We start from the raw sequence: 21,470 nt of genomic DNA, 5'->3' as shown, positions 1-21,470 counted from the left end.
ACTACACACATGCATTGTTCTCTTTTATTTTAATTGCAGAGGTTTACCATTGGATATATTAGCCTTTTAAGGTATAGTAAACCAACAAAAAAAATTGAAATCATGAAGGTCTCTCTTTATGATGCATTTTTTAATGGCAAGATATACCAGAACAACAATCCCTGATAATTTCAGGGGGTTTTATACAACTTCATAAATGAGTTCACCTCCATTGTAATTCCAGCCATGAAGAAGTACTTGAGGAGTGACACCCTGAGGAGCCTCAAAGGATATATTTATAGGCATGGTCTCTCCAGGGACCAGTGAAAAGTAGTTATCAGAGTAATGAACAGGAAGAATTCTTGTGTCTTCTTCCCCTTCCTTGCTGTTCTTCTTTGAAGTATGAACAGAAATTTGAAGAAAGAAAGCAACGCCTACATCAGATCCCTTTATCTCTGTAACTTTCAGACCGTCACTTTTCCCAGAAAAACATCCGTGTATCCCCTTCAACAAAACAGTTTCATGTTCTCTTCCAACACTAAAATGTGGAGTTTCCAGTGATTGTGTGCCACAAAAACCATCACTTGGCCTAACTGTTGAGCTTCTTGACTCTGGTCTTTCAGATGAATTTGTCACATGCATTTGGATATTATAAACGGATTCTTCAATTGAAACCTTCGATGTTATCTTGAGAGGTATTTTCTTCTCCCTATATGGCTCCAATAACTTGTAATCTCCACCAGAAAGATGCAACCAGTAAAAGTTTCTGGATATAACACTTTTATCTGACATGTTATAGAGTTTGAGAAGAAGAAAGTAGACAGGCTTTGGATCTTTTGACTTTGGATACTCCATCTCAATAATAGGTGCTACTTTTTTTGGCAGAAAAGAGAGATTTTCATTAAGACTGTAGTACGGGCGTGTTCCTTCAAGATCCCACACGGAAGTTTCAATGGCAACATTAGACAACTCTTTTGATGTAGTATTAACAACCTGTTTTGGGGAGGAAGATAAAGAAATACACAGCCTTTAAAGAGTTACTCTTTTATTAGTAAATCATGCATAAATTGAAAAGAAAATTATAATCAAACAATTTTCCACAATTTCATTATCCTTCAAATCTTTTTAACTGGCCACTTTTGACTTCCAATCTCAATTTTAAATTTTAAAAATATATTATCAAATCGGTAAAATAACATCTCTACTTATATGACCTACTCATAGAACTAGAACTTCATTTCGACACTTACCTCTATCAAATATGTAGCAAGATTAAGCTGTACATGAATTGGTTCTGCGGCACACCGACAGCCATAGAAACCTGCTGTTTGATCAAGTAGATGGTCGTAAAATTGACCTCTCAGACCAGTCCAAGGATTTTGTGTCTTCCATATCAATACACCTGTATATTTGCTCCACATGTGAGAAGTCCATCCCTCAAGAAGAGCTCTGTATTGAATGTAGTTAACAAGTTGAGCCTGAGGAGATTATAGCATCTAAATTAAACATCAATTCAGCAAAAAAGAAAAAGATCAAGAGAAATAGGATGATGAAATATTCATCACTAGTGGCCAACAGGATAAGGTTTCTACTCTCTTCTTACCTTCAAACAAAAATCATCAAGATCTTTTGCATCACCATAAAGTTGAATCTGATCATGAACCTTGTTTGGTTTTGAATAAGGAATATATTTATGGTATTCCCATATGGCATTTGGAACTTCTTCAACATAACCATTGGGAAGTTTCTTAAACAATGGTATCTTCCAACCTTCTGGAGGCATTGTTGCTCGTATGGTAGCTGCAACTGGCATTCCCACAGAACCAACCTCTGGATTGAACCCATACTTATAGTAGTCGTCCTTGAAGAAATCTTCAGGATTTTGAATTTCATAAGGACCATCAGTGAAGTTCCCCATCCCATCAGCAAACCCATCCCACATTGAACCTTGTATGTAAATCCGTGTGCCGTCAAGGTACTGACTAGGATCTGACGGTGTTGGGGACAAATCTCCTACGGGTTTGCTGCTTTCATCCTTACTTTCAAAATAAGGATGAAGCCTTAGATCATATTTTAGAGCAGCGTTTATATCAGCTGGTGGAATTTGCTCATTTCCCCCCACCCATAGGGCAAGACTAGGATGATTTCTTAGAAGCTTAACTGTGTCTCGTGCACAAAACAAGAAAAGATCATGGTCCAGAGGACCATCTGGATTAGATACTGGGTCACCACGTCCATCAACATCCCCAGTAATCCAAAACTCTTGCCACACCTACAAAACTCAGCCAGCAACTAGATAAATTTTCTAAACCAACACTGCTACTAATGTAGTATAAACATGAACACAAGATATTGGACAGGACCAAGGATTATATGGTAAAACTTTGTCTAAGCTTCAAACCAGATAAATCATCAGTGACCACCTGGTCTAGCTGTAGCAGGAGTAGCGTCACTTTTCAGAAACACAATCTGGGTATCCCCAACATCATAATCACCACATAACAACCATTCACTTAAAATCACTATCAAGAAACCCAGACAAAATAATGGGTTTTAGAAAAAGAAGATTAGAATCAAATCTCCACTTAAACAACATAAGACTAAAACATTAGAGGAATAATAAAATGTATTAAATAACCAGGTGAACTATAAAAACCTGCCCTTAGCAGGGTGTTTGAGTCATTCAAGTCACTGCTATATCCACACAAAAGTACCCATAAATGAGAGAACATGACAAACCATACATGCATATATGTTACTCAGCTGTGCATAGACACATTGAGGGGATTCTATCACATTAATGTAAACCATTTCTTTCTACCCTTCTAAAGTGGCCTTGAAATTTGGATGTTAACTTGATGGCATGCATATATAAGCAAAAATAAGGATCTGGTAGCAGTTTTAACTTACCAGAAGGCCATAATAATCACAGTAATAATAAAACTCGGGTCTTTCAGCCAGCCCACCTCCCCAGCACCGAATCATGTTAAAATTCATATCTGCATGAAATTTAATATCTGAACTATACCGCTTCTTTGATAACCGCAGAAGTCCATCAGACAATATCCAGTTACCCCCTCGAATAAAAATTGGTTCTCCATTAACTTTGAATAATCTATGATATTCAATGCACACAACAAAACATATACAGAAACAATTTAAAAATTGAATCAATTCTACCAAGTAAAAGGTAGATAAATACAACATTGATTAAATTTGAGAAATCACCTTACCTTCCACCAGTAGCATCATCGATATGGCTCTCAATTTTGCGGAATCCAAAGTGATGGCTCCATGAATCAGATTCACCAAATCCTTTAACATCAATGTTAATAACAACATCATACAAAGATTGCTTTCCCATTCCATTCGGCCACCATAAATACGGATTGGAGAAGATAAGCTGTTAATTTATCATTAGCACTTGAAAAGAAACGTTAAAACTAAAGCCCCAACATGTGCAAAATAACAGGCTTGCATGTGTGCAATGCCAAATAAAGAAATAGCGTTGTCCCTATTATGATCACTTGGGTTGGTTTAAATGTTTCTATATGCTTTATTGTTATATCTATCCAGGATTGCATAAATTCAATGTAAAAAAGGGGGCAGGGGTTTCCCTATGATAACTTGGCTACTTTTGATCAGTTGGCTTATCTAAGTATTTGGCCATCAGCTTTGTTACTCCAGATCATACACATCAAGCATAATCGGTAAAGAAAGACATCAAGTAATAACTTACAAATTATGGAATCCAATGTCTTAACAATTCCTAATGTATATTTATCAAATTTATCCAATCATATCTGAACCTTTGTTCCTATGATAGGTAAGGAAATATAAGAGATCCATTTAACCTAAACACAATTAGCAGTGTAGTAAAGATTGTCTGGTTACATTACAAGCTCAAGAAATGATAGTACATTTCAATTATAATTACAGTAAATTAGAGTTATCTAAAAGTTAGACAAACTTATATACCACAGACACATGATGTAAGCCATATACATAAACATATACCAATGATGTCTAAGAACCAAGAGAATAGGGTCTGAAATTGAACAAATTTACTAAAATAACCAAATTCATTGATAAAGTTGTTCTTCAAATGTACTAAAGGTGTACGCGCAATGAAACAAAATTTGTCACAAGCATAATGAATACAATCACTAACCTCAGGAAATGTATATTGCACCCGTGAGTTTGCGGGTATAGAAAGATTTTGAGATTGAAGATGCTCTACCAAGATAATGCTATCCTCGGGTTCTATTGTCACTTGGACACTCAGAGAACACTGAGCAGTCCAGGAGCTTCTGTTTTGCAATTCAATCGTTGTATGTAGATACGCCTTCTTGTAGTCATCAGAAAATGTTGAAACCAAGTGCGGATAAATTATTTTTACTGGCTGCACCAAACACAGACAATGAAATTATTCAACCAAGGAACAACTGCAAGCACCATTGTCTATAAAAGAAAGACAATCAAAACTCTAGAATATTTAATCGGGTTTGTTGATTTATGGACTGCACTAAAAGCTAAAAAGAGCATAGCAATTCTATGCCTCCGCAATTTCCTGGTTTAGTTTTCCAAACATATCGAGGACTCCCCAGACAATATTTCATGAAGCCAGCCTATGATTGGACTTGAAGTTCATCAATATTTGCTATGAACTACAAAAAAAACTAGTTATAGCAAAAATGTAATAAACACAGAAGAGTCGGGAAGGAAAATGAAAGGCCTCCGAAATTGGTCTCAGTGGGAAATCTTAAATTGATTAAAAGACCAATGGTGAAGACTTCGGGATGTAATTAAATAATTAATGCTACTCACCCCAGTAACAGAAATAGAAACTTCATCCCATATTCCAGTATTCCTATCTCTGCAATCATATTAAAAACTCGCATTAGTCATAGATGCACTTACTTCCAACTCTCCAAATTTTGAACTCAATATCTAATGCTAAAATTGCTGTAGAAAAAGAATTACATGTTTTAGTTCAGAAAACAAAGAAAAAGTCAATATTTATTTTTGGATCAAAAAGCCAATGATCACACATCAATACATCTATACAAGTATTAGCAATGTCACCTTATAGGAGCCATCCAATCCCAACCTTCAACATATTGTGTGGCCACATCTTTTCCTATCTACAAAATAACCCCGAACAAAATGAATTAGATATCCAGTACGCAACAACAAAGCATTGTTCCTCTTCCTCTTTCACTGTAGTCCTAATTGATTCCAGAAATTAGGAAACACTTGAAATTGAAATCTAAAGGTTACATGTAACAGAAAGGTTAAGTAGTTGAAAAGAATAAAATTAATTGATTAGAAGTATGAATTTAATTTCCAACCTCGTGATCACCACCTTGTCCCCCCTTGGGAGGAATTCTCCCAGGATGATCTGGAGGATGAACAAGAACAGCAAGCAGGTTTGTGCCATCAGCATGAACAAAATCGGTGACATGAATGGAATGCCTCCGAAACATCCCTTTTGGTAGGACGATTTGGTGGCCATTCAAATACACATCAGCAGAGTAATTGATTCCACGGAAGTTCAGATCACAGTGTTCATTGTTTGACTGCAAATGAAAAGGAGTCAAGTAATTAGTGATGCCCCCTTCCATCAAAATAAGAAACCACCATCGTATCTTCAAAAGAAGATTATTGTTGAGATACTAGAAAGGTTTTAAAAATGGACTCTCCACAACTGCAAATTCAAGCTACATCAGCCACATCTGTCAACAAACTTTTGAAATATCCCAGATCATAACTAAACCACAACTGTAAGTTTGTGACTAACCACACTTTAAAACCTTACACACTGTATACTATACTGGCCTACTATTGGAAAACTAATCTCACAAACTTGAAAAAACAAAAATATCAGCATAAGCCAAAAAAAGGAGTATGAAATTAAAGTCAAAGGGTACCACTTAAAAATCCAAATCTGTAAAATGTACAAGAGAACAATCACAACACGTACAAGTTTGCAGTTTAAGGTTGTAAAGAACCAGAAGGTGTAATAGTCTCTTCCAGAATCAGCAATGTCAATGATATGTTCATTTTGCAGTCCATAAAAAGGATCGGGCACAACTTTGTTCTTCACCAAGGTCGCCAGAACACTGTTATGATGTTATGTCACATTGTGTGGAACCAAGTCAACATTGTATGAAAGTAAAATAACAGAAATGGAGATAACAAAAATTGTGATTACGTTGCTGGAACGAGAGCTTCCATCCATGGTGAGGTGGGGCCAGTTGGAGGGTGCGTAGTGGTGAGCTGGGTTCCGGTGAATTGCACCTCAGTGGACCTTGCTGCGAGCCAACCTGAATCCAGCGTTCTCTTACGGTGCTGCTCCGCCATCACCGAAACCTTAGATCGCCGGAGAGGCTTCTTCTTCACTGCTCTTGTTCAAGCGCACGCAAACAAGAAAGGAAAAGAAAAACACTCGCTTTTATCTTTGCGTTAGACACGTGGATTTTGCTCCTTCCAGGTGATGATTTACGTTAAATTGTTTTTTTCCGAAATTTGGGTTGAAAAGAGAAAAGGATATACTTTGAATTAAAGGGACCGGATAAAGTAATTAGTACCCCAATATTAGGTTACTCCGGATCGTCGCGACTATTACTAAATTCTTTTTTTACCATGTTTAATTTCATCATGAAAATGAGATAATTTTTAAGAAAATTTTGAATTTGAATAAGTGGTGGCACGACTTTATAAGAAAAATGTTGTGCTATGTTCAAACGATTTTGTTTTAATTGAAATAAAATCATGTTAAGTGAAGACAACTAAAAATAAAAGTATTTATAATTTGAGACATAATTTCATATTCTTTTATGAAATATATTGAAATCGACTTTCGTTTTTTATAAAATGTACTGTAGTCGTTTAAATTGTGACAACTTTATTTTTTTAAGTCATATTGATTTAATAAAATCACAGTTAAAATAAAATCGTTTTAATTCATTTATATGAAATCGTAAAATTGACACGACTAACTCAAATTCAAAATTCTTTTAAATGTTACCTCAATTTAGTAAAATTTACATAATGATAATAAAAAACCACTGAACTTTCTAATAACATTACAGCCTAATTCTAACTGTATAAAAATATTTTTGTAATATATTTTGAAGTAATTTATTTAAAAATTCAATTTATGAATTATAAACAACGTTATTTAAAATAGTTTATAATTTATAATTTATCTTCTTTTTGTTATTATTTATAATTTAATTAGAGATATTAAAATTGGTTGTCCACTCACGTGAGTTCCATTGAATTAGATTGAGTTAAAAAAAATCAATTCTTTAAATGTGAGTCAAATTCAATCTGAATCACTTAACTCACAGGTTAAACCAAACCGTTTAAAACAAGTTGAAGATATTCTTATTGATCATCTTCTGACAACAACTTTTTGTTATTTTTTTACCATTCTTCATAATTTTTTCATTTGAAATATTTATTACTTATAATTATATAGGTTGAGAATTTGATATTCTTAAAAATTAAAATATTACTCAATAATATTTGAATACTTTTATAGTTAGTTTATTTATTTGCCTTTTTATATAAGTTGACACCTCAATTTTTAATTATAATCTTTATAGTAATATTTGATGAAATAGAAAAACACTTTAATTATATAACTATAAATATATATATATATATATATATATATATATATATATATAACTGTGATCAATCCACTTTAATTGTGTTGCATTAAATATATAAAATGAATTAGAAGAATAAAACATTTTTAAGTGAGTTAATTCACCTAATTTAACAACCTATTATCATGTTACAAAATTTTTAATTCACAAAAAGTAAATTAGGTTGAGCTAACTTTTTTTTAACTCAATCTGTAATAAATTAATCTATATGTGAACGAAAAGAAAGATATTTTTATATTATTTAAGAAAAAAATTTATATTTTATATTCCACCAAATATGTTGAAAAATTATATATTTTGTTGTAAAATTCTTGAATGTAAAATAACAAAAATACTTGTTTTTTTCACCTTCTTGTGTTAAGGAGTTATGAAAGTCTCCGTAACATCAAATTTATTCAATGACATCTTTATCAAATTTATTAGGTTTAATTGCTTCCTTTGTCCCCAGTTTGATGGAATTGTGTCAAATTCATCCTCATTTTTAAAAAAGTTTCATTGTCGTCCTCACGTGGTGTAAAAGTTTCATTGTCGTCCTCACGTGGTGTAAAAGTGTCAATTGAATCCAAACATAGAAAAAATTTGTGTCAAAGTAGTCATTTTTCCTATATCTCTGTGTCTTCCTTTCATACAATCAAGTACAGATATTCATTTTACCTTATCCAATTTAAGGCTTTTCATAGCTCCAGAGAAGTGACATATGAAAGGAAGACACAGAGATATAGAAAAAATGACTACTTTGACACAAATTTTTTCTATGTTTGGATTCAATTGACACTTTTATACACGTGAGGACGACAATGAAACTTTTTTAAAAATGAGGATGAATTTGACACAATTCAACCAAACTGGGGACAAAGGAAGCAATTAAACCAATTTATTAAATAGCTTAAGTTTGTCCAATTAATCAATTTGTGTTTGTTTTAATTATGATAAAGAAGTATAATAGATATGTTCTTATTAGATTGTTCCAAATTTACATCTTGTTACTTAATGTTTTAAAAATAATTACTTGTTATTTTTCTTGTGATTGAAATGGTTATGTGAAATAAGTACAAGTGAGAGATTTTTTATGAATTTGTATGATGAACGATGATATGTTGACTGGTTTGTAAATCATTGAAGTTATGTATGATTTGGTTGTGAAATTTTAGGTTGTTGGAGTTAATGATTATACATAATTGATGGTAGCATTTGTGATGAGAAATGAATTGAAACACTTTAGTATATAAGTATATAAGGTTGTTTTGTTTTTGTTCTTGTAGGTTCAAGAATATACCGGAAAGACTCCACAAGAAGCTCTTATCTTCACTCTTTAACCTTTAAGTCGAGATATTTCTCAGTTTATATATTGTTTCAAGCTGAGAGGGAATGTGCTTGTAAAAGACAATCTGATGTAAGTTAGGAGAGTGCGTCAAATGATAAAAAATGTTGTAATAATGAATATGTAATTAATTTACTTGTGAATTGTGTTATTTATACTATATTTATGAGTTTTGACCTGGTTGGACATGATCCACAAATATAATCACCTTAATTAATTTGCCTAATGTCGTAGTAACATGTTTTAACTACTAGGACCTTTTTCATAATGTAATGGTCGACATGATATGCTGTTGATCGAGAGAATCTCGGTCATATAAGTATAATCTAAGATAGTATTAGATAAGTATGAGAAGATATTAGTAATATAAGTCGAAATGTTTTCAGGCTAAGTACCCGAGATAATCTTAACTATATGTAGTATAATATAAATATTTGTGTTTAAGAAGTCATAAATTGAATATTTAATTAGTGAATATATAAAAAAAATTGCTAATAAATGATTAATATTCATAAAAAAATAATTACAATTATACTAATGTTTTTAATAAAAATACTCAATACTAAATATTTCCTAAATAATTTTATAAATTATAAGTATGGAGAATTAAATTAACTTTAAGTTCCACAAAATAAATAAGAAATTTGAGTAACATATAAAATAAAATATCATAAACATAGTTTTAAGTAGAAAGGGTTGTTTGATCCTTAAACATGTGGGTTAGATTTAATATCGTAACCTATTAAAAGCCTATAAATTAAAAACAGTGTTAGTTTGAAAATAATTATAAATTTAACTTGGCAAAGTTATTTTTAAAATTAAAATTGTTATTTGTGGTTTGAAAAACTAATAGCAAAGTTATTGATAATCTCAGTCTTATTTTCCTTCCACCCATATCAATGAATTGACGAATTATTTTTCAACTTTTGTTTAATACATTTTAGACTTGATATTATGTTTTTGTTTTTGTTTTTCTTATGTAAACATAAAACTAAATCTATCTTAGCTCAATTGGTTAAGTTTGGTCCATCCAAACTCAATATTTAAAGTAATTCTCTTTTGTAGTTTGTTTGATAAATTAAACTAATTAATAGATAACATCATATTTGGACATCTCGGATTGAAAATTTTTATATTATTAAAATAAAAATATATCATGTGAGACATAATATATAGGTGTAAGCGAACTTTACTTCCTAATAAAAACTAAATGAGAATTCTATTTTAGTAAACCAGAGTCCATTTATATTATTATAATATAATTATGAAGCGGGTTTTTAGTTATCATAGTATTAATTTTTTAATTGTAATTTAATTGTGTTTATTACTGTATTAAAATATCATTATCATATTGAAAACTATCATTTATTAGAAAAAATATTTTTAATTTAACACATGCTTAACAAACTACTTTGAAGGATAACATGATTACTAAAAAAATAAATTCTTATAATTATAAATAAAAAATAAAAATATTATATATTAAATAATTATAAAAAATATTAAATATGAAAAATGTGAAAATATATAACACTTGTTACGTCACGTCAACTTTTACCCTTAATTTTACTGGATTTCAAATCATACGTCTTCAAAGTTTAAATATTCTAATTAGCTTGCTTATAATATATATATATATATATATATATATATATATATATATATATATATATATATATATATATGGGTTTGCTAATGCGTGTAGGCCTGTTTTTCAATTGATACATTTTAGTAATGTGTACCGAGTTTTAATAGACAAAAATATCCTTATATATCATAGATTATAAGTTTTAAGATTAAGGGTATTTTAATAATTTTATTCTCAAAACTAAAAAAAAAAGAAACTCTCATACCCTCACTCACCTCTCTCATTCTTCTCAACCATTTTTCTTTCATCTCTCTCACTCCAACCTTTGTAAAGAGTTTGAGTTATTGACATATTCATCTTCATGCAAAGGTTCATTCAAGATCTCTTCAATTTCACCATCTTCACTAACCTCTCTAATTTCATCATGTACATATGTTGAACCATCATCTCTAAAGAAAACCCTCTAGGCCAATTACTAATTCCTTCGGATGTCATTATGCTTGTAAAAATTAGATAAAATTATATACTACAAAAATTATAAAATGAAAATTCATTATAAAATCATTTTTTGTAAGAAATTGGTTTCTGATTTTTTTTCAGTTGGGAGATAATGTTGGAGTGAAAGAGATGAAAGAGAAAGGGTTGAGAGGAATGAGGAAGGTGAGCAAGGGTTTGGGTTTTTTTAGTTTTAAGAATGAAAATTATTAAAATACCCTTAACCTTAAAACTTAGAATCCATGATATATAAGGATATTTTTGTCTATACACATATTGTAATTAGCAGACATATTATATATATTTTGTAATTATCGTAATATATTATCTTTAAAATTCGTTGTTAAATGGTTGAAAAAGTGTTATAAGATAATTTTTCTTTGTAAGAATCTCTCATCGAAAATATTTTATTTGTTAGTTGTACTTTTTAATATGTTAATTTTAAAATGAATTATTATTTTATCATTAATTTTAGATGCTTGCATTAAATTGTTTGATGATTCAGATCATGTTATTTGAAAAAAAAAATTGTAATATAAAACCAAATGGAATGTCGTCATAATTTCAAAATGCAAACAAAGTGAACCTATGATTTTGTTGATATGGTCTGTATCAAAGTAACAGGAAGAAAAATGTTCAAAGTCTATGAAGTCAATATCAGCAAGAACACTGAAGGTTAAATCCAAACCTTTATGCATACATAGCACCACACCAGCATGTTCTACTCTGAATGATAACTACCCTTTCTTGGATCTTTCACCTTGATCTTCCAATGGCCATCAGACAAACTGGAATTTCTTGCTATCCTTCTCCACTTCACGATCCTTTCATTCATCTTCTGTGTAAGTCCACAGTAAGATTGCAACTCTTGAGGCATAGTATCATAAACCTGCCACCACCTTCTGTGAGCAGAATCACTTGCAAAAATATGACGATCCTGCATGTCCCAGTTGCAATCATAATCCCTATAACACATCCATGGCTTCAAACCCAAGTAGTGTATGGCATAAGGGACTTCATGATTCTCGTCCTCATCGTTTTGAAAACCTTTCAGCAGATTAACCTTCGTTGGCAAACGGTGCCACCACGTGAAGATCTCATTCAGAAAACCTTGGTCACCCCCGTTGTAGGAACGTACCTTGAAGGTTTTGTTCATCATCTGTTGGAACATGCACTGGGATGGCTCGACCACCATCAAGCCCGAGTTGAACAAGACTTTCTCGTTAGGTGCTGCTGACAACTGAGGGTACACGAATAAATGGTCGAGGTTGTTGAGGAGTACGAGGTCGGAGTCTATGAAGATGATTTTGTCGTACTTGGTGAGTTGCCATATTCGTAGTTTGCTGTAGTTCCACTTGTTGTATGCACCCGTTTTGGCAAAGGGGCTCAAGATGCGTTTGATGCGTTGGATCTTCCACCCTGCAGCTTTTAGACCAGTTATGGATTTTGGACCAATGGATTTATCAACCAGGAGTAGAAGATCATTTGGAAAATTGGTATTTGATCGAAGAATGCTTTGAGCAAGTGCTATTGCACCACAAACATAAGCTTCTGAAGAGTGAAGAACAGATACGTAGGCTACTTTTGGAACACTAAAGAAATTTCTCCACACCTCTTTACCTGCAAATACAATATCATCATAAATTGAATAAATTTATCATTTATATTCAATGATGTTTTGTGACAGTGAAACAATGGTCCATGCATTGCGGTATACATCCCACTTATATATACACTAATTTTGCTTTAACGAATTCTTCAAACTTCTCTCAAAAACTCATTAGTACTTAGGAAAACATTAACACTTGAGAGTATCACTTTTTTCATGCACATGAAAGTACTAAATATTATATATATATATATATATATATATATATATATATATATATATATATATATATATATATATATATATATATATATATATATATATATAAGTATATATAAATCTTATATTATAAGTTAATTTTATAGAATTGAATTAAATTATTTTTTAATATAGTATTAAAGTTATAAATTATAGTTTATTTAACGAAATTTATTATTTGTTAAGATTATTATTTGTTAGGTTTATTATTAGTGTGGAACTGTTATTGTATCAATTGTGATTTTAGGTTAAAAATAATATTAGAATTGATTTTATAATGTTGGATTACACTTAAAATTTAATTCTGAACATAATATTGGATCATAAAATCTAATGATCACCTATTAATATTTAATATATCTTTGATGAATTTAAGTTGAAAATGATATATTGTTGTCTTATATAAATTTATATATCTCATCAATGCCAAGTATCTTTCCTCGTAAAATCTCACATAATACAAATCACTACAAAGTGAAGTGTTGAACGAAGATAGAAGATATTACAAACAGGTTTTCAAGCAAGCTCGTAGAATGATTATAGTTTAATATATGAAAAATATTACTAAAGAACGTTATAATTAAATAGATATTACGAATTTAAAATCATAAGTCCTGAGTATGTCTAAAAAAATAACGGTTACAAAAATCAGAATTAATTAATTTATACATGATTTGTAGATACATCAATTATCTGAACTGATATTTAGACACTCCATGTCGTCACTTATATATGAAAAATGTGAAAACAAAAGAAAGTATACATGAAAAGCTACACCACATGCACATATTATGGTTAAGAGATTGGGTGTAGGAAAGAATGTCTATGAATTTGGAAATTTTGATTAGTTAAGGAAGATTGTAAATTCCAACATTCCTTAACCCTGCCAAGCATTTATATAAGTTACATCATTATCTCATCAAAAGAACAATTTCCGTTGATTAAATAATTCATTAATACTTTTTTTTCTTTAAAATGTAATATTTTGATTTTTTTTCTTTTCAAATTCACGAAACATTGTTAAAAAAGAGAGGGTAAAACTAAATTAAAAATAATTAAACAATATTAAAATGAGTTTAAAAATAAGAATTAAATATTTTGTTTCTTTATACTATTTTTAAAAATTGTATTTCATTGATAGATTAAATTATATATCTATTTGGTCTTTATACTTTTATAAAAATAATGTAATTAAAATATCTTTGAAATAAGTGAAATGAAAAAAATGAACCTTTATAGTATGCAAATGATGTTTTATATAACCTTTATAAAGTGAAAAATATATTTAACCTTAAAATAATACAATGTATTTATCAGCATTGGAAGGATTAATTAAGGTGTACCTGTTTTTGCATAACCAGGAGCAATTTGACATGAACCAACAGGCATAAGTGTTTTCTGTTTTAGGCTCCATAGGTCAGGTTTGTACACCCAATATTGTTGTTGATGCGACAAAAGGTTGTCACAACTGAAAATCTCTTCCATGGGACCACAAGAACCAACAAACACAACATACACATTCCTATGATGATTCTCCATCTTGTTCACCCATCCACTTCTCACAACCAAATTTGCCACCACCAAATTCACCTGCAACCTAAACACATCTCTAACCCCACATGGAACCTTTGCCACCACACCATTCAGATCTTCAAAATTCTCCAACTTTGGCATTGGAATGTTTGGGCATTTGGCTTCACCCCACTTCCCATTTTCATCAATCCATTCTGGAAATATCTCCTCCCATTTCAAATTCCCATCAACATGATCAAAATCTACAAACACACTCTCCATTTCACCCTCAAGTGACAACAATTCTTCATCTCTAGCATCGATGTTAACAACACCTACCTTAACTTTCTTCTTATTGAAACATTTTCCTATCACATCAAACCAGGTTGGTCTTTGTCTTGGTCTTGACTTCGGATCCACCTCAGTTGTTTTGTTCATCATCCTGTTGTGCTTCTCTAAAACTATGAATACCATGAAGGGTAGAGACATAAGTAAGATACAAATGAGAAAACGTTTTGCCCTTGAATGATGAGATCTCGAAGTAAATGACTTTATAGAAACCATTTTTCTCCTCCTTTAGTTTGGTGGATGTGGTTTTGATTGATGACTATATCACAAAAAGGTTTCCTTTCGTAAGAGGCTTATTTATACTCAACAACTTTCCTTTCATAGAGTTTGAATTTTATGCCCTTCTTATATAATCAAACTATTATAAAACATTATTATATAATAATTTTTATTTTATAAAATGCCTTTGATTTAATTAATAATTATTTTAATATATAAATTTGATTTCTGTTTAATAATTTTATTGTGATATATGTATATAAAACTTTTATCCTATATTTTTTTTTGCCTATATCTGATATATGGCAGATTACAAATGTAGTAATACTATATTAATTCATAGAAAATTTCTAATACATTTTTTTATTTTTTATAATTTATTATAAAATATTATATATAGTTGTAATTTAGTTTTTGATGAAAAAAACTAAAAAAAAAACATATATTCCACTTATTTATCCTCTTTCATCTTTTCATAGATGTGTGTGTGAATTATTTTATCAAAATATGAAAAATTATCATACAAAAATTAACATAACAAGTCTCTTTCATGATTCCCTTGCACCATGCATATTTCATCCGATAGTTATAAGAATTTAGGATGCTTATGGGAATGAAGAAAAAGGACTTAAGAATGAAATAATAGTTTTGAGTATTAATGGTAAGAATGTGTGAGTTGTGAAAAGAATTTGAAAACAGTAGGAATAATAGTCATTTGAATAACAATGTTTCTCCTAACAATGAATCACAAGGTTTCAATGTTCTTCATCCTTATCCATTTTCTCATCGTATTTTTTCTATCCGTATATATATATTTTTTCATAACAGAAAATAATTACGACGATGATCCAAATATAAATTGTAAAAAAGTATTTAATAAATTTAAGTTTATTTTAATAATTTTAAGTTGATAAAAAAACAAATAAAAAAGACAAAAGAATACCTATATATAAATCAATAGACTAAAAAGTCATTTGCATAATTAAAATTATGGATATTTTTATTATTTGTTAGATATTAGTTTTTATTTATTTATTTCTTTTCGGACCCTGTCTAATTCTGACAAGTTTTACGAAATAAAAGACACGTAAATTATTAACAAGTAAAATTAAAGAATGAAAACTCAAAATTTACGTAAAAAATATTAACAGTAAGCAGAATTTAGATGGTCCCAGGGTTAGCTGCAGAACATCGAATAATAAAACTATTCTACACAGTAACAATTGAGTGTATAAATGACTTATAGTTTTATTTTATTATATTTATTGAAAATTATAAAATTAAGAATGAAAAATAAGAATTATAAAACTTTATGACTTAATAAAGTTTTATTAATAACAAATGTTATAAAATGTGTTGTTTTTTTTGTTCTAAATTGTTAAAGGGAACTCTTGTTTATAATAATTTATTCTTTTAGAATAGTATTTTATGGTTGTTGTTGAAATTAAAAAATAAATAAATTTCTGAAATTTTTTGGCAACACAACCTATAAAATATAGACACACCATCAACATTCTTCGTTAACAGAAAATTTATTCAAGATTTTGTCATTAACAGAAAATTTGAAAATGCAGGCAGAAAATTTGGAGGTACAAGAAGAAATTATTTGCTTATAGTCTAATAAAAAATGACTAAAATAGTTGAAAACTTGAAAAAAAAAACTAGTCACTTATAAAACCTAACACCAAAACACAACATGACAAGAACATTAGTTGAAACAATAAAAATTCTAACTGGACCAACAAAAAGAAAAAGAATTTATCACAAATATAATCAAATTATAAATAATAGGAGCTCATAAAAAATCAACTTGTTGCATGCAAAAATCTAGTAAAATATTTGTGGATTTTTGAATGAGTCCAAAAGCAAAATCATAATTAAAGAGAGAATTGGGAGAGGAGGAAAGAGGGAAAAAAAGAAGAAGGAAAAACAGAAAGAAGGTAAAAAAAATGAACTTGAGATATTTTTTAGAAACTAAATATGTGGTAAATGATATCAATTTACTCATGTATATTAAGTTAGTCAAGTCACAATTCAATTATTTAATTAAGATTGTTATATTATTAAGTAAAGCTAGTTATATCTTAATTATCGATTATAACTTTTATTAGTGGTAGTTATTTGATTCAATAGTTAGTATCAAAATTAAGGTTATAACTTAATTTCCAGAAGAAAAAAATTGCTAGAGAAGATAGTTGCATGTGCAGGTGGCAGACACCAACAAAATAAAATAACTAATTTTAATTATTAAAGTTTTTATAGTACGTTCTTTTTGAAAAATATAATATAATTGCATTGTAAATTAATATATATATATATATATATATATATATATATATATATATATAAATTTTATTCCTTTCAATTTATTTAATTTGAAGTATTAAATGACTAATTAAAAGGTTATGCCCAAATTGGTCCAATCAAATGGAATTGGTTCCATTTTTTGTCAAAACATATACACAATATTCTTTGTGGTGTGATTCATATCTCAAACCCAAAGGAAAGAATACACTTTTGTAAATATTCTGCCAGAAAGAACCAAAAGCAAAACTTCTGTACCAATCCAGAACAAACCACAGCACACTAATTAAACTGCTAATACTGTGATTAAGGCATGCCTAATGATGGTGTAGTACTTAAATAGAAACAAACACCACCAACAACATCAAAAGCCATGACTATCATAAGATCAGAGGTTTTTAAATCATTAGAATTGGGTCGTGTCTCAGAAACTCCACTGCTGAAATTGTGTTCGATTTTGGAGAGATCCATTTTGAAGAATGAGAAATTGTTGGTCTCAGGAGGAAACTATGATCCTGTTACCATCTTTCATGGGTCCAAAGCACCAGACATGAGTGTTACACAATACATGGATCGCATTTTCAAGTACTCTAATTGCAGCCCTTCTTGTTTCTTGATTGCACACATATACATGGAAAGGTTCTTTCACAACAATGGTGGTTATCTCACTTCCTTCAATGCTCATCGCCTCCTAATCACAACCATTATGGTAGCTGCTAAGTTTCTTGATCATAAGTAAGTACTTCACAAAAACACAATTTGGATTCTCTTTCTATTTTTAGTGTTAGTCTTGTTTCTTTCTCATAGATTGATTTTAATATATATTAAGAATATTAGAAATGATTTTTTATATATTTGGTATTATTTTATTTTCATTTTTTCTTAAAAAGATAAAAATTCACACTTGTATGACATTTGTCAAATGCTATAAAAAAATATTTTTCAATATATTAATGTAGAAAATATAGACTTCAGCAAAAATATCTAACATTATGCAGGTGACATAACTCTAATATAAAACTAATTAACAATGTGAAATGTGAAGTTTGTATGTAATACTTTAATTTGTTTCACAATTTATGTCTAATACTTTAGGATATATTATCAATAATTGTTAATGAAGTATTTAATATATAAAAGAGTAGTATGATGATAATAATTTATAATTTTTTATTTTGACAATGTTTAATATATATTATTTTAATTTAGATTCACACAATAAAATAACAACAGTATATTACCCTATTTTAAAGATTTTTTATACACTTTTCATATATATATTTATCACATATAATATTTTATTATTTTTATCAGCATATATATTGCATATGTATCTATCGTATTTAATACACATTATATCAGTAAATTATAAGATGAAAGAAATAAGATTTTTCATGACAATACATTTTTTTTTAAAATAATCCAAAAATATTTTAAAAATAAATTTTAAATTTTATTTAATCTTATAAAAGCAGTATGTAAAATAAAATTTACATCCTACTGGAAATTTATTTTATATATTGTAAATATAGTCTATGTAAAATATTCGACCATAAGAAGTTGAAAATGTTACAGTTATAAAATACAATACAATTAAGTTATTTCAATTTTTTGTACAGGTACTATAGCAATGCTTACTTTGCGAAAGTGGGAGGGGTTAGCACAGAGGAGATGAATAGGATGGAGATAGAGTTTTTGTTTCATCTGAAATTCAAACTCTTTGTCACAACAGAATTATTTCTCAAGTACTGTGATAAACTTGATAATATGTGTATGTGAGAAACATCTATTTAAAAATTTTATTTGAAAAAAATACCCCTAACCTAAGATATGACTCAACTTCTAACTCTAATCCTGAATGTTATAATGTAATTATATTAACTATGTCAAATTATAAACAAACAAGGGTTGGAAAATAAACAAATAACAGATCATTATAATTCATTATAATTAGTAGCACCATATTATGTCGAAAATTGTAATATTTCATTGAAAATAATAATTTTAAAATTAATTTAGAGGTTATATAATGTATAAATTATTTGAGTAGAACTATCACAAAAGTTGTCGTGTCTAAATTTGTAACATCCCAAAAATATAGTGTAAAGTCATATAATAGTAACATCACATTCATAATACTACATATAAGTTCTTACAAAAGATAGAACGTACGGTTATGGTTGAACGACCTTACAAAATAGCAAGGGATTAAAACTGTACAAATATACAATCCTAGACCGAACGGTTTACAAAATACTTATACCGAACGGTCCTCTAAGATAATAAAACAGCATATGGCCGAACGGTTCTACTGTTCGACCTTAACATCTACCTCTACCAAATTTTCTTCTTCCAGCGTCTCTTCCAGCAACGCTTCTCCTTCTGCTCACATCCACACGGATGATCATTGCAACAAAAGGACAACCACCGAACGTACAAAATAAACAAGACAGGAAGTAGGGTAAGCTTATATAATTCAATTCAAGTATCAACATAGATTTCACACAATTCAAATAAATGAGATAGTTCATTCACTTTTACATGCAAAGCCTAATACTAGACTCTGACTGTCCGGATTGTATGAATTCTGTGTAGCTACGACGTTTGTGCACCCGGATGATGTAGTAACTGGGATACCCTCAACAGTTGCCACCTGAGGTTAGTCCTATCTGTTCAAATTAACCATAAGGACTAGGACCTCCTGCCATTCCCACACATGACTTACCCTTCTCTACGTGAGAACGAGTAATCACAGAATATCAGGATGAACCGCCAGCTTACCGTGCCCACATTCATACTTTACCAATTCCAATATTCATTCATGAGATATTCCTCCCCGGAATACTCTTTCATAATCAAAGTCGTTTCATCCATATCATATTCCATCATCTCTCATTATTAAACCTCAACTAAATCAATTTGAACAAAGATCCCTTAGGATACCAAATACCAAACGTAAATCTTCAACCCCGAACGAGACCGAACACTTGGAGTGAGACCGAGTGTTCAACATATTCATTCAGCAAATCAACGAACATACATTCATTCAAAACGAACATAAAATCAAATTATATAAGCTTCCTTTACCTCTAATGTGACCGAACGCTTCCAGATATGGTTATTGATTCACCTCTATAAGTCCTTCTACCCTCAACGCTTAACAATTTCCAAAAACTAAACCAAGTGAAAACCAAAACACTATCAGAACCACTCATTTTAGAAGAGTGATCAACACATGAAACCAGAACTTGGTTTGCACGTCCAGGAAAACGCACGACTGAGTGAAGAGAAAAACTTACCAACTCAGCTTCACAAACTGATCGGTTCAATCGAAAGCCCTTGAGACCGGAAGAGTGGAAATGGTGCCTGAGTGATGATCGGAGAAAGGAATGGTTAAGATTTCTTAGAGAGAAGATGAAGAAATCTAGAGAGAAGGAGGAGATTTCAGAAGGTTGAAGATGGATGGTGCATGCAGAGAAGTGACACGAAAATTTGAAAGCTTCAGTTTTACTCCTACCGTCAAAACCGTTCGTCCAATCTGCATCATACACCTGTCTTCCACTTTCTGAATTTCAGACGCTCCGATCGCTTACACCTGACGTCCACTCGAATGGGGTTTTTAGTGGGCTTTAAATGGGTTATGACAAAATTCTAGATTTAATTAAATGTTTAATGTTGTTTTTAATATAAAAGTACTTAAAACATTTTTTTCAATTTTGAGAAATTTAAATAATCTTTCTTCAATATTTAAAGAATCTAATTACAGGATTAAAAGTATAATTGTTTATACTATTTTTATAGGAATAAAAGTTGTAGAAATAATATACACGAAAATTCATATTTTTTATACGGTGCGCCATAATTCAGATGTATAATTTGAAGAAATGTTACATATATAAGATGGGAAGGACTAAAATAGTCATACATATACAATAAACTGAAATATTCGTGTTTATAATATGAGAAGAAATTGTGTATATTTACTGATAATTTTAAATATAAATTAACTAATAAAATTTATGTTATTTAATCTATAATTGTAAAGAAAATATTGATGAAACGTGTTTGATTTAGATTTTATATTTAACATAATTCCTTATTATTTTTTCACATAATGTTATAATTTTACAAATAAATAAATTTTTCACTCCGTTATTT

The 21,470-nt window shown here is 29.9% G+C and overlaps 3 protein-coding genes across 5 annotated transcripts; 1 reads left to right on the top strand and 2 right to left on the bottom strand.

The window, feature by feature from the left end:
* Positions 1–94: 94 nt before the first annotated feature.
* LOC108342919 (mannosylglycoprotein endo-beta-mannosidase) lies at positions 95–6,475 on the bottom strand. 3 transcript variants are annotated; one of them, XM_052878816.1, is made up of 11 exons: positions 6,194–6,475; positions 5,963–6,101; positions 5,331–5,558; positions 5,065–5,123; positions 4,807–4,855; positions 4,151–4,381; positions 3,213–3,294; positions 2,890–2,978; positions 1,583–2,251; positions 1,230–1,457; positions 95–972 (listed from the first exon to the last, which is right to left on the bottom strand). In XM_052878816.1, the coding sequence occupies exons 1-11, from the start codon at positions 6,340–6,342 to the stop codon at positions 181–183; spliced, it is 2,715 nt and encodes a 904-aa protein (XP_052734776.1). In that variant the 5' UTR covers positions 6,343–6,475; the 3' UTR covers positions 95–180. The 3 variants fall into 3 exon arrangements, with proteins under 3 accessions (XP_052734776.1, XP_017436315.1, XP_052734777.1); XM_017580826.2 differs by having other exon boundaries at positions 2,890–3,094; positions 3,213–3,382; positions 6,194–6,474; XM_052878817.1 differs by lacking the exon at positions 2,890–2,978 and having other exon boundaries at positions 3,208–3,294.
* Positions 6,476–11,783: 5,308 nt separating this feature from the next.
* LOC108341542 (putative UDP-glucuronate:xylan alpha-glucuronosyltransferase 4) lies at positions 11,784–14,915 on the bottom strand. Its single transcript, XM_017579215.1, has 2 exons — positions 14,273–14,915; positions 11,784–12,682 (listed from the first exon to the last, which is right to left on the bottom strand). Exons 1-2 carry the CDS (start codon positions 14,913–14,915, stop codon positions 11,784–11,786), a joined length of 1,542 nt encoding a protein of 513 aa, XP_017434704.1.
* A 2,769-nt stretch (positions 14,916–17,684) lies between these two features.
* LOC128197352 (cyclin-P3-1-like) lies at positions 17,685–19,120 on the top strand. Its single transcript, XM_052878815.1, has 2 exons — positions 17,685–18,047; positions 18,932–19,120. The coding sequence occupies exons 1-2, from the start codon at positions 17,686–17,688 to the stop codon at positions 19,089–19,091; spliced, it is 522 nt and encodes a 173-aa protein (XP_052734775.1). The 5' UTR covers position 17,685; the 3' UTR covers positions 19,092–19,120.
* Positions 19,121–21,470: the final 2,350 nt, after the last annotated feature.

The sequence above is a fragment of the Vigna angularis genome, chromosome 6, assembly GCF_016808095.1.
Source record: "Vigna angularis cultivar LongXiaoDou No.4 chromosome 6, ASM1680809v1, whole genome shotgun sequence".
Lineage (NCBI taxonomy): Eukaryota > Viridiplantae > Streptophyta > Magnoliopsida > Fabales > Fabaceae > Vigna > Vigna angularis.
The sequence above is the reverse complement of the archived record's forward strand: the minus strand, read 5'-3'. Positions and strand labels throughout refer to the sequence as shown.

Excerpts from the sequence above, each read along its gene's own strand:
- LOC108342919 (XM_017580826.2), bottom strand. The coding sequence starts at position 6,342 with ATGGCGGAGCAGCACCGTAAGAGAACGCTGGATTCAGGTTGGCTCGCA. Across the intron at positions 6,102-6,193 it reads GAAGCTCTCGTTCCAGCAAC|TGTTCTGGCGACCTTGGTGA; the intron begins GTAATCACAATT and ends ACATCATAACAG. Across the intron at positions 4,382-4,806 it reads TTTCTATTTCTGTTACTGGG|CCAGTAAAAATAATTTATCC; the intron begins GTGAGTAGCATT and ends TGTTTGGTGCAG.
- LOC108341542 (XM_017579215.1), bottom strand. The coding sequence starts at position 14,915 with ATGGTATTCATAGTTTTAGAGAAGCACAACAGGATGATGAACAAAACA. Across the intron at positions 12,683-14,272 it reads TCCTGGTTATGCAAAAACAG|GTAAAGAGGTGTGGAGAAAT; the intron begins GTACACCTTAAT and ends TTGTATTTGCAG.
- LOC128197352 (XM_052878815.1), top strand. The coding sequence starts at position 17,686 with ATGACTATCATAAGATCAGAGGTTTTTAAATCATTAGAATTGGGTCGT. Across the intron at positions 18,048-18,931 it reads GCTAAGTTTCTTGATCATAA|GTACTATAGCAATGCTTACT; the intron begins GTAAGTACTTCA and ends TTTTTTGTACAG.